This window comes from Apodemus sylvaticus, chromosome 6, assembly GCF_947179515.1.
Source record: "Apodemus sylvaticus chromosome 6, mApoSyl1.1, whole genome shotgun sequence".
NCBI lineage: Eukaryota > Metazoa > Chordata > Mammalia > Rodentia > Muridae > Apodemus > Apodemus sylvaticus.
Genome location: NC_067477.1, coordinates 105,023,911 through 105,040,047, shown reverse-complemented (window position 1 = coordinate 105,040,047; position 16,137 = coordinate 105,023,911). Strand labels below are relative to the sequence as shown.

At 36.3% G+C, this 16,137-nt stretch overlaps 1 protein-coding gene across 6 annotated transcripts in view; it reads left to right on the top strand.

Annotated features, from left to right (window-relative positions):
• The window catches only part of Nbas (NBAS subunit of NRZ tethering complex), a 283,532-nt gene that overhangs the window by 13,004 nt on the left and 254,391 nt on the right, over positions 1-16,137 (top strand). For all 6 annotated transcript variants that reach the window (XM_052186094.1, XM_052186091.1, XM_052186093.1 and 3 more), the window contains exons 6-9: positions 4,517-4,560; positions 10,333-10,466; positions 13,167-13,300; positions 14,459-14,557. In XM_052186094.1, the coding sequence (XP_052042054.1) occupies positions 4,517-4,560; positions 10,333-10,466; positions 13,167-13,300; positions 14,459-14,557 (411 nt within the window). The remainder of the gene's footprint in view (positions 1-4,516; positions 4,561-10,332; positions 10,467-13,166; positions 13,301-14,458; positions 14,558-16,137) is intronic.

The window sequence follows — 16,137 nt, the reverse complement described above, 5'->3', positions numbered from 1 at the left end:
CCTAGAACCCATGTGAAAAAAATGTATAGGCATAAAGTTCTGCTTAGAACCCCAGTTCCTGCGGTAGACAGAAATGGGATCTCCACAGCAAGCTGGTTAACCATATCAGCTGAAAATGTAAGCTCTGGTTTGAACAAGAGACCCTGGGGCAGCATAAAAGGTAGAGGCTGAGAAGGAAGATACTTGTCAGTTGTGGGTCTCCACATGCACATGTATACACCTAAACCTATGTGGATGCATACAGGCATTTACAGCGTGCACAAACAAGAGAAAAGTTAAGGGCAAGAGATTTGGAGGTTCTTAGATACTCACAGAAATGTCTTTCTGCTGCTCTGTTGTTCTTGACTACAACAGTACCAGTGCCCACTCCATTGCTATTACATCAGTCTTAGTTTTCTGCTGGTTTCTGATTAGTTTTTCTTCCCATGTATTTAAGCAGTACTGTATTATCTCAGCCTCTGGAGCAGTAGAATGGTCTTTTCTCTGTCAGGCATTGGCTTCATGTGGGGAGGCTTTCTGAGCCCTTCCAAGCCACCAAGGGAATGATGGTAGTTTTCCATGCTAAGTAATTTAACCTGATGTGGCTATATGGATCCTTCTGTGTTACTGTTGTTTTTCTTTTTTTTTTTTTAATTTTTTTATTCGATATAATTTATTTACATTTCAAATGATTTCCCCTTTTCTAGCCCCCCCCCCACTCCCCGAAAGTCCTGTAAGCCCCCTTCTCTTCCCCTGTCCTCCCACCCACCCCTTCCCACTTCCCCGGTCTGGTTTTGCCGAATACTGTTTCACTGAGTCTTTCTAGAACCAGGGACCACTCCTCCTTTCTTCTTGTATCTCATTTGATGTGTGGATTATGTTTTGGGTATTCCAGTTTTCTAGGTTAATAACCACTTATTAGTGAGTGCATACCATGATTCACCTTTTGTACTGTTGCTTTTCTTAACAGCGTCTTTAAGAGTTGTTTTTTTGGCAGTGTTTCTATTGTTCACAGGAATTGATAGAACTCATTTGTTGCAGTTTTGTGAAGTGTGCTTTGAGAAACAGGCGTTTAGTATATACCTTTAGTATATACCTTACTTATACACAGCACTCAGAAGACAACAGTCACTTTTCCCAGGAAAAGAGAGGTTGGATGAAGTGATTTTCGGTGTATCAGTCAGGGAATGATGCGTGATCAAGATACTGAGGTATGAGATGTAGAGCTCGATGGAACTTATTAATAAAATGTTTTGATGAAAGGATAATTTGCAAAAGCTTTATGTACACAAACTTTGGTGTGAAAATAGCTCCACCAGGAAGCCTTTGAGAGCACACTGTATGGAAAGTCTCACACCATAACCCCTCTAACAGTGAGCACACTTACTGTTACTCTTGGTAAGTTAATGCCATTGCTGCATGTTGTAAGGACTCCTGTTAACTTACGGAGTCCAGGCAGGTCTGAGAGGTTGTGCAGATTTTCCTGTACTTTTAAAAATAAGGAGCTGGCATGTGTGGTAAAATGACTTGCATAAGAATTCAAGCTGTGTTCTTTTCCTCTCAGGTTTTGTGTTCTGTATGAGCCAAACTGTGGTTTGGTACAGATGCAGTGTGTCATGTGACATGTACCAGGAATGTAGTGTGAATGAGACCTAGAGTCTCTAGCTCTGATTGTATTGTGTTTTCTTTATGATTAGGATAGTCTCTTTTTCTCAGTATATTTCCACAAATATTGTCTGGCATTGTAGCTCAATCAGCTCCCCTCTAAAACCATCACTGTCACTCCCCAAGTCTATTTCCATGGGAGTCTATTTCCATGAACTAATAAGGATTAATAGTCTAGATTTGATGAATGTGGTCTTTGCCTGAGGAATATGAAGAACAGATGGTAAAAGGGAATTATGGTGGTGTAGCATTGCTCAGAGCTGGTATTCTGTTGTTTTTGTTGAATGAATATAAGCCCCTGTATTGACTTTGCAGTAACCTAAAAGGAAGGGTTTCCCAGTAAGTGAGGCATGATCAGCAATGAAAAAAAAAAAAGGCAAAGGAAGGCCCCTAAAGTAAACTCTATCAGCAGCAATTGTCTTGTTTTGTTTGAGATAGGATCTCCAGCTGGCCTAGAGCTTGTAATTCTTTTGCTTGGATTACAGATGTGTGCCACTATATTGTGTTCTTGAATTTTAAAGACACTTGCTCTTTCTGTTCTACTTGCATCCTATCTACCATAGTGAAGAGCATGTGTGTCTTAATTACTTTGAACATTGCAGAGACAGACTACCTAATGGGAACAAATTAGGTTTAAAGGGCTTGTTCTGGCTTATATTTCTAAGGAGAGGCAGTCTGTCATAGCGGGAAAGGCATGATGGAAGGTGCATGAGGCTGTCTGGTCTTACGGCATCAGTAGTCAGGAATAAGGGAGAGAACAGGAAGTGGGCTTGGCTGTATACCTTCCAGGCCTCCCTGCAGTGACGGTCTTCCTTCACCTCCCTAAGGTTCTACAACTTTTTCAAACACAGCCACCAGCTGAGGACCAGGTGGTAAAGCACATGGGCATGTGGGGGACATTTCCTATTTAAACCACAACAAGGTACAATGTGAGATTGTCTCAGTAGTAATTGTAGTAATGCTGAGTAGGTGTTTCAGCTGTGGGAGTTGTTTCTAGTACCATAGGTCATTATTTGCTGTTAGGAAGCAGTTAAAATGGGGAATGGTTCCTGAGAAGAGACTTGAAAAGCTGAAGAGGTATGCTCCCTTTTGCAATAATACTTGGGTTGTTGCTTTCCAGTGTTGAGTTAAATGCTGTCAGTCACTTAGGGTGCTGTCCTTAACTTGCCTGTGCTAGGGGCTGACTTTGGATAAAATAACAATGTGTGAATTAATCTTTAATTTGTAATTTGCCAGCAGCTACAAATTATAATTGGCTAATATGTTTCCTTATTTCTTACATAGTGAGTGATAATTCCATATGGCTATGGGTTGTTGTTTATATGGGGACTAATTGGAAGTTGTGAAAGAACTTAGCAAAGACATGAAGAGACTCTTATGAAGACACGTGTGAATATCCCCACCCAGAGTTTGCTTAACTAAAGGATGGTGTTTTAGCAAAACCACTCTGTCCACCCGGCTTTCCTCTTCCCTAGGAAGGCAGCAGCACGCCTTTCCCATCTCGTTAAGGATAAAGTAATGCGCATGTATTCATTCAGGGTTTTCTCCAAGCTGTGTGAGGTGCTGCCATCCTGTTCTGTTTAAAGGGAAGGGCAGCGCTAATCCTTTGTCTCAGTCACAGAGATTGAGCTGGAATCAGGTCACTTTGTTTTAGAGTGAGTTATTTCTGTCTCATTTCATTTGGGAGCTGAGCAGTATGTTGTCTTAGATATTTATATTTATTTCTGCATTTATGACTGTAGTCATATCAGCATTTGAAAAATAGCTAAAATTTTAAAGGTTTTGTAAATTATTTAAAATGTCAATGCTTAATGACCCCTTAGAAATAATAGAAAATACAGTTCAATAGAAAGAAAAAACTAGAAATTAATTTGTTTGACTCTTCAACTATTTTACTATTAATATTTGACATACTTTCTTTAGTACTTTTCTTTCTGTGTGTGTGTGATTAGTGGATAATATTGTTTATTCTATTTGATACCAATTTCTGAATTACTTTTGTGATTTATAAATTTAATTTACATTTTAAAATTTATGTTACTTTTTCCCCTGAGTAACCCTTGGAATTAATCTAATATAAAATCGTTCCATGGCAGGTATAGTAATTGCATAATATTTCACTGGATGTGCACAACAAAATTTAACTAATTTCCTTATACTTGATGTATTTTTCTTCTTTATAAATTAGATTGTATTGGTTTCCTTGATAACTATATAAATCTGTAATTATTTTCTGGGAATAACTTTGTAGAAGTGAAATTGCTAGGTCAAATCCTATAGATAATTAGAATTTTAGGTAATTGTTATTAAATTGTGTTCTAAAAGTTCACCAGTTTTTATTTTGAATACAGTTTGTAGTAGTAATGCTACTGTATTGTGTATTTCAAGATTACAGATTATAAACAGTTCACTAGTTCATGTACTATAACCTGTTTATGTTATGTGATTTATTAAAGTAGACATCATTTTTTTCTATGTGATAGACTTTGTAATATGGTTCAGACTAGTGTTTCTTAACTGGTACCAGTGTGTGTGTAGCTTTAATCAGTCGTCTTATGTGGGTCCCATTCTCGATTTACTGAATCAGATTCTTGGGCCTGTCTTATAGACATGCTTGCGTATCATAAGACAGTGCTTGAGCACACTTCTGTTAGAGCCCTGTGCTCCTGCTCTAGCCCCATTTCTGTAATGAGAAGATTGCTCTGAATGAGAGAATCCATTTGAGACACTAAAACACCATCTATGTGACAGAAAGATGACTTACTGTTATGTATAGGCACTGTCTATACTACAGTATCTCAGGTGTTTCATAGACTCTCATATTGGTGTCCTTAGGGTAAAACTATTGTTTTTATTTCTCACGTATTTGTAGGTCTGCAAAAGATGATTTTACATCAGTTATTGGAAAATGTCAAGGTAAGAGTTTCCAAAATTTTGAAATATGAAAACATTTCAATTAGTAATGGTTTACAATGTTCCTATAAAGTGCGAATAGATATTCCAAAAGGTTTACTGGTAGTATTATTTTTATGATTATATTAACTTACTTAAATTATAATTATTCAATTTTTAATCTTCTTTAAATATTTTGCTTTGACATATATATATTTTAGGCCTTTGAAATGTAAATTGTGTTTTTAAAATATTCAAGGTTGTTTTTTTTTGAAAAAGTAATTTGTAAGTACAATCTATTTTGGAATCAGTTCAGGGATAAATATTTAGTTATAAGTTTAGAGTTCTTCAGCAAAAAATAGTAAAAAAGTATGTGATTTGATCTTTCTTACTAATAGTTATAAGTTTATGATTAGATATTTTATTTCATTGTCAGAAAGCTAATGGAGTCTCTGGTCTCATTTATATTATTGGTAATATGCACATAATTTTAAAATATTAAATTATAGAGAAATTATATGAGTTAATTATATACACCTTTACACAATGGTGCATGATAGCTACTTAGAGCATGTAAAACTATTAGGAACTCTGACTCTACCTAAAACGTCTTTAATTGGTTGATTGCTCCTAACTGTGGAACTGAGTTCTTTTTTGTAACTCAGGATTCGGAATAATCTTAGCCTACCCATCTGTCTCAATCAGGGTTCTAAAGCTATGATGCAGCACCATGACGAAAGCAAGTTGGGGAGGAAAGGGTTCATCTGGCTTACAGCTCCACACTGTTCAGTATCAAAGGGCAGGAGCTCAAACAGGGCAGGAACCTGGACTCAGCAGTTGATGCTGAGGCCATGGAGGACTGCTGCTTATTGGCTTGTTTCCCACAGCTTGCTCAGTCTGTTTTCTTATAGAATCCAGGACTGCCAGCCCAGGCACGGTTCCACACAGTGGACTGGGCCCCTTGATAATAGTTCCTTCTGCCAGGAAACTTTGGCTTTTGCATTTTGTTAATTTGGCTAGTCCTGCCTTTGTGAGGTCAAGAAGGAGCTCTTTCTACAGACCTTTCCTCTGTGCTCTCTTCCCTACCATTTGTGAATATCCGTCATTCTCTGATAGTACAACACTTAACCCTGATTTTCCTTTGATAGTTTGTTTTTTCTGATTTTCAATTTAGATTTTGTGTTTCTTTCTAATTGTATGACAAAATATTTGACCAAAAGTACTTGAGGAAGAAAGGATTTATTCTGGCTGGACTGTTTTACAGTCCATCTTGGAGGCAGGACTGTGTGATTGGCTAAATTGTCAATTGGGAATCACAGAAGAGACTGGGAACAAGGTGGGGTCATAAAAGCTCAAGGCCCATCCCTCACTGATCCACTTCCCTTAGCAAGACTCCACTTTGAAAACATATACAACTTCTCAAATACTACTACCACCAGGGGACCAAATGTTCAAAGACATGAGTGTGTGGGGAATATTTCACACTCAACTGTAACAGATAATAAATTCTTTGAAGGCAGGGCTCCTCCACATGGTAGTTACATACATGTCTAGTGCCTGCCATGCTTCCCACACATGGTTTTCACATAGATTTTGACTCTTTTAAGTTGGTAACTCTGTTATATGGAAGCTAGTGAAATGATTCTTATGAAAGAGTGTGTGTTTATTTATTGGCTAATTTTGGAAACTTCTGAGAGTAAATGTTTATTTTACTTGTTTTGTATCCTATAGTACATAAACACATTTTTGAGTAATTATCAGTCAAGCTTTTTATTCCTGTTGTGTGCTGTGTATGCAAACCACAGCAAGACCTTGTGCTTTGATAAGCCTTTTTGATGGAGTATCCAAGATAATAAGGCAAAACATTGTTTTAAATGTGGACTATCAAGTTGGATCTTAGTTATTCCCTGCATTTACTTCATGTGGTATTCTTAACAGTAGTTGCTATGTTCGGTAGGATATTACATCAAGAAACCTACAGAAGAGTCATGTACGCTGTTCAATTTCATATCTGTTAGTGCAGCCTTCTTGCCTGCTGAAGGTCTAGGAAGTCTGAGACAGGCTTCTTTTGAGCATGCTCAGTGTTGGAGTGATCCTGACATATAGGGAGGGTCCTTTTGAGAATCAGCATTAGGTACCTGCTCTTAGCTAGTAAGTAAACTGAAAAGCCACAAGTTAACATGAAAATGGGAAGTTTAACTATTCTGTATTTCATACAAATTATATTTATTAAGAGGTTTTTTGGTGTGTACTGTTAATGTGGCAGCCTAGATGAGATAATGCGATGAGAACTAATGCTTTATTTTGTTGGCTTCTGCATGTGGGAATTTATGACCTTAATGCTGCATTAATGGCTTCTCTCTATTTTGTGTAATGCGAGGCAATGATCATTTGCTTATTATTTGACTCATCTTTATGGGAATCACTCCCATATGCCAAATGATATTTCATGTGTGTGCCTGGAGAAGAAGAACCAGATTGTTGTTAATGCATTTTTGAGACTACATATTGCAGAGTCTGCAAACTGAAATAGGAGCTATTTGGTTCCACTTTGATATTTTTCAATTATTGTTTTATAAAAGATAGCCCATTTGAGAATGTTTGAAATGCGGTTTGGAAGTTGTTTGGCTCTGCTTGCTAGACCATTAATTCAGTATTTATTTATTTATTTTTGGTCTTACATATAGCAGATGGGCTTAGACTTTTTGAAGAGCTTTTGTGTTGAGTTTTTCCATTTTCTTGCTAATTGTAAGAATGCTGAGAGAGCGCCCATTGGCCTTCGAGTTCAGGATGTACAGATTGACAGCCCCTGGTTGCCTCTGACTTCCCAAAGCCTCATCAGCTTACTGTTAGATGCCATGAAAGAATGAGTTTAAATGTATGTCTTGACATGAACTATTTGAAGTGCTCAGATTTTGGAATGAGATACCCAGTTTTCAAAGTGTGAGTCTGATGTCTCAGATTATCCAACATCCCTTCTCTCCTTTTCTTTTTGTAGTTTTAGTGAAAATATTTTTTTTATTGATAACATAATACACATTCTCAGTAGCAACTAAGGATGAACAAAGCAGACATAAAACCAATCTCAGTCAAGAGATGAGTATTGCTTATTTTTCAGGAGATTTTTCTCTAATATCTACAGCAAAATATGTTCTACAGAAGGAAACTGTTATGTAATCCATTTTCTGTAATAAATGATGGCTATGAACCCTTTTAGGCCACTGTTTAAAGCCAACTTCTCCAAGTTGCCTTCTTAACTTATTTTTCATGGTAGATAATTTCCAGGGTATTTAGACACAGGTTTTAAAATTCCCAAGACAAACCCAAACATTCCTATAAAATTGATCTAAGAAGCAAACAACTCAATATCATATTTGATTCCCTCCAAATCAAGGCCACTATTAGCACTTTGTGTAGACATAGGCATCAAAATATTGTACCCACCCATGAGGGATACCGATATGTAGGCTGTTTTCTTTCTAGTTTTATACTTCAATAGTGTTGGTCTCAAGTTAGGAGCGAGTAGTCCTTTTTTATTTTCTGAACAGTTAGTATAGCATTTGATACTGTGCTATAAAGATGAGCTGAAATTTCCAGCTTTGATTGTGCTTTTTAAACAAAAACCTTTAGTTCTATCAGTATTTATGTACTGTCTTCTTGATGAAATGGCCCCTTTGCTACTCTGTCCCTTCTTATCTCTAGTGACACTCCTGGCTGGGCCTTTGCTTTGCTCAATGTTTGCATAGATTGGTTTGGCAGTAATTACTATTGCACGATATTATTTTCCTTTCCTGTCCCAATAGGTTTGTTTGCTTATTTGATGCAGGGTTTGCTACTTAGTCCGGGTTGCCCTGAGCTCGCAAGCCCCTTTGCCACCATTCCCAGTTCATACCCTGACTGCTGTATTTAGTGTATGTGCCTTTGATTGGACTTGCCTTTTTCATATTCTGAATATTTCTGTCATTTAATTGCACTATTAAGAACATTTATATTTAACACAGTTAATGACTTGATAGTAGTAAATCTATTTGTTTTTCTATTTGCTCTGTTCGATGGGCAGTCCAGCTTGAAATTTTTTATTTAGTAATAAAATGTGATAACATAGTTTTAATGAATTAACGTAACAAGTAGAAGCAAAAATTGATATCTTTTATTTTAATTATTTTACTAGGTATTTAAATTAATAACTTTTCATAATCTTGAATACACATGGATTGAATTTTTAAAAAATGGGGTAGGATCAGTTGATTAACACACTTCCTATTTCTTGTTGTAAATAATAACATAATAAACTCTGGAGCATAGGTGTCTCTTACACATGCTGATCTCATTTGCTTTGGAAATCATTTTGAATGAGATTTCTGGGTCATATGGAAGTTTTATTTGTAATTTTAAAGTTGATTTGCATATAGTTTTATTAGAATTATTAAGGTATTTATTATCAAAATCTTAAAATATGATTAGGAATAGCTTTGGTTCATCATCCTCAATATATTTTCCTCTTTCATTTCTCAGGATATATATTCTTGGAATATATAGTATCAATACTTAAAGGATCTCAGTTGTACTTGTAATATTTTGCATTTTTAGAGGAGGTCATCTTAGTAGATTGGAATAATTACTGTTTTACCAATTCTCTAGGCTGATGGCTACTTAAACTTTTCCTACTTGTGACTCCAATTTGTCTGAGAAAATTTCACGTGAACCCAGGCATATAGGTATACATACTAGGTCTACACATAAAATGTTTATTGATTTATTATCAATAAATATATTAACATGTATAATTTTCCTTTTTATTGAAGGAGAAAACAAACATTCACACTCATGAGATAGCTGTACTTGCCTGTGTGCTACTCCAGGATGCCAGGCATCTTTAGTGCTTTGCAGTTTGACTGATGGTTTGATTTTGTAGTCATCAATGCTGAGACTGTGCTTCATATAAAGACAGAATAAAGTGGCAGAACTATGCTTAAGACCATTTAGAAATTGTGGGAAGTTGTGTCCTAATTCTAAACTAAAATTTTTTGAAGAATTTTTTTAAGCCATCAACTCAAATAGCAATTTTAAAATCAAACATTCTAACACACTAAGGTCCAAATATTTTATACGTGCTGAGAAATGATGGTAGAAAAATACTAAAAGTCTTTGTTTTATGTAAATAAATTCTGTAAGAGCAGAACATTTTGTAAGTATAGTAATGGGATTGTGGTTCACCCCATACAGTCATTTTGAGTCTGAGGGAGGATTTCAGGTAGTCTTTTTGTCTGTTGTATGGTGTCACGTGTAGTATACATGTAAAGTGCATGTGTTCTATGTTCAGAACCTTTGGTTTGGTTAGGTAGCAGAGTGTGGGTGAACACTGCCAGAAGTACCACAGATTCAGTATGTGTTTGATTTTGTATCAGTTAAAATATCTTTTTATTTTTGTCAGTTAGATTTGTAACCCCATAGGCAATTCTCAGTTTAAGAACCTGGGTTCTGGGCTTTTGCTTATTCTTAATTTCATAAGTATTTTGAGTAACTTATTCCTGAGCTCTTGCTAGTCTAGGGCATGTTCAGCATCCATCAGTGCTCAAATAGCAGTAAACTGCTTTGCTTATAAAGTAATAGAGACAGAGTTTGCCGTGGTTTGTGTCTTGAAGAAGGTTTCTGGGAACCATTGAGTTGACTGAAGTATTAGATCACGTTAGGAGATGCGGTACTTACTGCATGTTTACATTAGTTGCAGTCGTTAAAACTGTTAGCTGTCTTTATAATATATTGTTTAAAATACTTTTTTTCTTTTTGTTACAGTTCCTAAAGACCCGAAGCCCCAGTGGAGACGGGTAGCATGGAGTTATGACTCCACACTGCTGGCCTATGCTGAGAGCACAGGGACTGTGAGGGTGTTTGATCTCATGGGCAGCGAGCTCTTTGTCATTGCCCCGGTATGTGCAGACTTCAGTAATCAATCTCTGTGTGTGTGTGTGTCTTCTATGTATAATGTTGCAATGAATGTGAATGTGAAGAGAGGTGAAATAAAAGTACAAATGAGAATAATAAGCTATGTCCTTAAATATTTGGCATCTAGTTAAGTAATTGTAGTTATATAGTATGTATGTAGTATTTCTTTATTTATATATGGAGTGTACTCTGTAAGTGTAATCCATTTTATAACAAGAAATGAATTGAAATGATTAAACTCTTTAAGGGAAGTCTGAAATAAAAGTGTTTATTGAGTTGGAAAAACAAAGGGTCAGGACCTGGCAAAATTTCTCCCTTATTTAGAAACTGTCTCCTGAACTTAGAGTGAAGAGCCCTTATAGACTAAGGAGACAGAAAGCACTGTGTACAGTGGGTCTACACTGCTCTGGGATAGCTGGGTGGGAGAGCGTGAGATAGGGAAGCTTAGGATGTGAGGACCATCAGTAAGGAGAAGCAGCCATTGCTTATAGATTGGCTGGCTAAACGGTCAAGCAACGTGACACGTGGGCCTGTGGTTGGTCCTGATGGGATTTAAGTCATAGTTTTAGCATGAACTGTGAGTTGGTTTCATGCTTTGCCTTCCTCTACTGCTATTCTTCCATCTTCTGGCCCCCATAATTACATTTAGGACATCTCAGCTTTTCTTTAATCATAAGAAGGGTTGTTGATAGGTTATAGTGAGAGAAGAAGAAATCAGTGGGCCATTGCAACAGAAACCACTTACAGAGAGACTGGACTTTTACCTTAAAATGGACAGGAAGTAAAAGGGAGAGTAGAGGAAAATTAATGGGACCAATCTAAGAAATTAATGTTGAAAGTCAATGATACGGAAAATGATTTTCCTAGGAAATAGCAAGTGGAAACATTGGAAAGAATGCCTGATACTGTAGAAGTTCCACAAAACCAAGCTAAGGTTCAATTACCATTTAACAGGCTAGTGCTGCCCAGTAGGACTATCATGAGAGCCATCTATTTGGTCAAGTGTAATTTTACATCTTCAAGTAGTTATAGTGAGGAACAGGTGAAATTTATGGGTGATATATTTTATTTAATTATAGTATACCCATTATATGATCATTTAAACTTGTAATCATTTTTAAATGTTGTGAAATGTTTTGGAGTTTTACCTTGGTACTAACTATGAAATTTAGCATGTGTTTTGATATTTTTACATTTGTAGACTCTCTTAGTTTGGATTAGGCCTGTTTTGAATGTTTATTGAATAGTTCCAGATCATGAAGATTTATTTAGAATGTTGGAGAGAAGCCTTTTTTCTCTCTGTGGTTTTCAATTTAGGTGGGCCTGTAAATTTACTTGACAAGAGATGGATTAGTGTAATAATAAGGCAGACAATGGTAATTGATACTAATATTTTTGCATTTGTGGAGCTTTATAGAAAAGTGAAAACCCAAGGAAGCAATCTGAGCCAGGAACGTATGTACTGTTTTAGCAGAGCCTTATAAATGGTAGATGTGACTACACAGGGAAGTGGAGTGGCTGCTGGAGTGTGCGCTGTGGGGAGGTGGCGTGGGAACGTACAAAGCGCGGCCTGATCTTCAGAGGCTCCCACTCTGATTTTGCTGTGCCTCTTCTTCCTCTGCCTGTTACAGCGGGACACTGCCATTGAAAGAAATTTGTGCCTCATTTTTAAGTAGTAAGGAGAGACTGGAAAATCTTGCTGTCTCTTGATTCTCATTTGTCTTTAGCCTAAAATAGTCTTTGTGCCAAGATAGAGGATTCTGGTCACATTCTTGGTGAAATATTATAATGTTTCCCTCCAAAGGTGCTTAGACTTTCATATCTCCATCTGCATGATCTATACAGTTGCTGGATGGAAAGGCTGACATTGAGTGCTGTACTTTTCCCTTTAAGTTGCTGCGTAGGCACATTTTGGAAAGTACCTGACGTTTTCTTAGCATGAGCTGTTGCAGTGGAGACTAATATTTGAAAGCTTTTGTTTTGAAAGAGGCCGAATGGTGGCACTGCTTGCTTTTTTTTTTTTTTTTTTATCTTTATCTTTATCTTACAGAGAATTTGAATAGCTGAGTAGTATTCTGTTGTGTAAATACCACATTTTCTGTATCCAACTCAGCAATTAAAAATAATGAATTCATGACATTCTTAGGTGAATGGTTGGATCTGGAAAATATCATCCTAAGTGAGGTAACCCAATCACAAAAGAACACACATGGAATACAGTCACTGATAAGTGGATATTAGTTCAGAAACTCTGAATACCCAAGACACAATCCACCTATCAAATGACTCCCAAGAAGAAGGAAGGAGAGGGCCCTGGTCCTGGAAAGGCTTGTTCCAGCATTGTAGAGGAGCACCAGGACAGAGAAGTAGGAGGGGGTTGATAGGAGAATGGGCGGAGGGATGAGGGCTTAGGGAACTTATGGGGAGGGGGGAACTGGAAAAGGGAAAATCATTTGGAATGTAAACAAAGAATATAGAAAATAAAAATTATATTAATAAAAAAATAAAACTACTTGAGATTTCATCCTAAAAAAAAAAAAAAAAAAGAATTTGAATAGCAAAGTGAACAGTTAGGAGCCTGGTCTGAACTTGGTGTCAGAGCTCGTATCTGGGCTATTGTCCCATTGAGCATGTGTTAATTTATCTGCTATCAATATAGTGACTTAATTTTCTCCTGTTTTCAGGCATCTGTCTTTCCTGGGGACTTAAGCTACGCCATTGCTGGGTTGATATTTTTAGAATATAAAGCAAGTGCACAGTGGTCTGCAGAGCTCTTGGTCATCAATTACCGAGGAGAACTTAGAAGTTACCTTGTCAGGTAAAAATACATTGGAATGCATTTTGATATAATGTTTATTTTTCTGATTTAGTCTCATACACTGATTTTTTTTTATCATTTTATGAATAACTGCAAATACACTTGAACACTTGTATAGTGAATACTCATACATTTGTGTTTGAATTCTGTGGTTAGAAGTTCATTATATTTTATATGTCATATATATGATATATATATATGACAATATATGTTATAGTCATCTCTTCATCCCTCCAGCCAGCTATTAATCAATTGTATCTTGTATTTCATAGTATGTTCAAAATATCAAATCCCTGAGAATACATATTATTGAGTTCATTATTTGATCATCATTTTTTTTTCCTGAGATGAAATCTGCATACAGTGGGATTCACAGGTCTTAGTTGTAGCTCCCTGTGAGTTTGATAGGTCCCTTGGTGTGTACCATTCAGATTTTTGTCAAGAATGGACATTACCGCTATGCTAGAGAGCTTCCTCCTCCCTCTCTGCTCCAATCTAACCCATGATGACTACCATTTTCAAAAGTTTTTATTTTTAATCATAGTTTTTCCTCATTGAAATAGTTCACATCAATAGAACGATTACTAAATATCACTGATTTAGCATATCTTGAAGTTTATCAGGTTTTTGCATATTATTACTTTATTCCATCTTACCAATGATTCATCTTTCATAAATTGCATAAAATGTATTTACATATTGATACACAGATATATCATGGTTTGTTTATTCATCCATTTTTAGATAGACTTTTATGCAAACTGGATCATTTGTGACCATTGATTGCATCATAGCACAGACTGTACTATGGCCATACTTGCATAAGTCTTTATGGATAAACACCCTTATTCCTCCTGGGCCATTATCTTCCATTGGAATTGTTGGGCCATAGGATGAGGATGATGTAGTTTATTTTTATATGAAACTACAGACTCTTAAACAATATGATTGTGTCAGTTATATCCACACTGTCATGTATCTGTGTATATATAGATACACACACACACACACACACACACACACACATACATACATATATATGTGTATCCATTCTCAATAGTGTTTAGAGTGTCAGCTGTCTTTAAAGTATAGTTGCTACAGTATCTACTGGTGTCCACGGTAGTTTAAAGGTACCTCTTTGTGCTTTCTTTAACTTAGTGTTGGAACAAATCAGAGCTACCAAGAGAGTCACAGCTTCAGCTTTAGTAGTCATTATCCGCATGGAATAAATACTGCTATTTACCACCCTGGTCATAGGTAAGCAGTCACTATTCTTGTCTTTATTGGACTATTAGGTGCATATATGAATCTTGACTTCATCATTCTGTCCTCCTGTGTAAAATTATGTCTAATATTTATAATATTGTTGTAACTCACTTGCTGATCCTTCTGCCCCTGGTCTGGCTTGGTGAACTTTGAAGGAGATAAGACACTAGGAATTTCTTTGGGAAATTTGTCCTGTTCTATTAGCCTTTTGGCTCTTTTTCTTATTTATATGTAATACCTCAGTGTTCTTTGGAGGACTGAAGGACTGTGCATGCAGTGCCTTCAAATGAAAAGGCCTTCAGAGCCAAGCTGATCGCTTGTTAGTTATGCAGGTCCTTTCACAACCTGCTCTCTGTTCTTCATATCTTCTCTGCTGTTTGCATATATTTTGTAAGTTGGCTAAGTTACCTGTCTAGTTCTCTAAATGGAAGAAGTGTCAGGTTTTGAGTCAGATGAATTTTTAATTTGGTGTATGTCTACTGGTGAGTCTTAAACTCTGTCATTTTTCCTCAGTCTCTGACAGAGAATGTGCACTAGCTTTTTATGCCATTCATGTACAAGTCTATAGCTTTTTGCTTGGAATTTCAAGAAATTTTTATATGGTAATAGAACTTGCATATATTTGGTCATGAATGTACAGTTACAGAGTACATATGGAGACACACAGATACACACATGGGTACATAGACACACACACAGACATACACACACACAGACATACACACACACAGACACACATACACATACACATATACACACAGACACGCGTTCCTGATCCCATTGTCTTGACTAAGAGAAAACACTGCCTTTCGCTATGAATATTGTTCCTTTTCCTCTTTCTCAGTATGATCACTTCCTCGTATTTAGCTGTGGTGTTTTGTTTTATGTGAATGGAATCACACAGTGGATATAAATCTTGCTTTCTTACTTGATGTTTGATTTATACTGCTTTTTAACTACTATCCTACTAGTAGGATATTTCATTTTATCAATAGTGTGCAACACATTTATTTAATCTCCTAGAAATGAAAATTTGGTTTTTTTCAGGGTGTTTTAAAAGTTGTAAGAATCACATTGTATTACCAGTTGTTATGTGTTTCTTTGGCACATATGTTTATGAGTATCTGTAGGATGCAGAACCAGGACTTGTCTGGCTCAATTGTTGAGAACATACATCCCCAGGCTTATCAGATAATGCTAAACATTTTTTTATGGTAGTGCTACCAATTTACCATCAACATATGAGCTTTTCTACTATTCTACATCTTATGGTTGTTGCTATGCCTTTTTTCCTTTTATTGAAAATATATTTTTTTCATATTATATATTCTGATACCAATTCCACCTTTGTTTCCTTCACCTTCTTCCCATTTCTCCTTACATCTGGATTCGCTCTCTTTGTGTTTCTTCCTTAGAAAACTAACAAGCATCTAAATACTAATACTAATACTACTAACAACAACAACAACAAATAATGATAAAACAACAACAAAAATTGGAATATGACAAAACAAGAAAGCAAGAAAAAGAGCCAAATAAAAGCACAAGAAACATATATAGATACACACAGA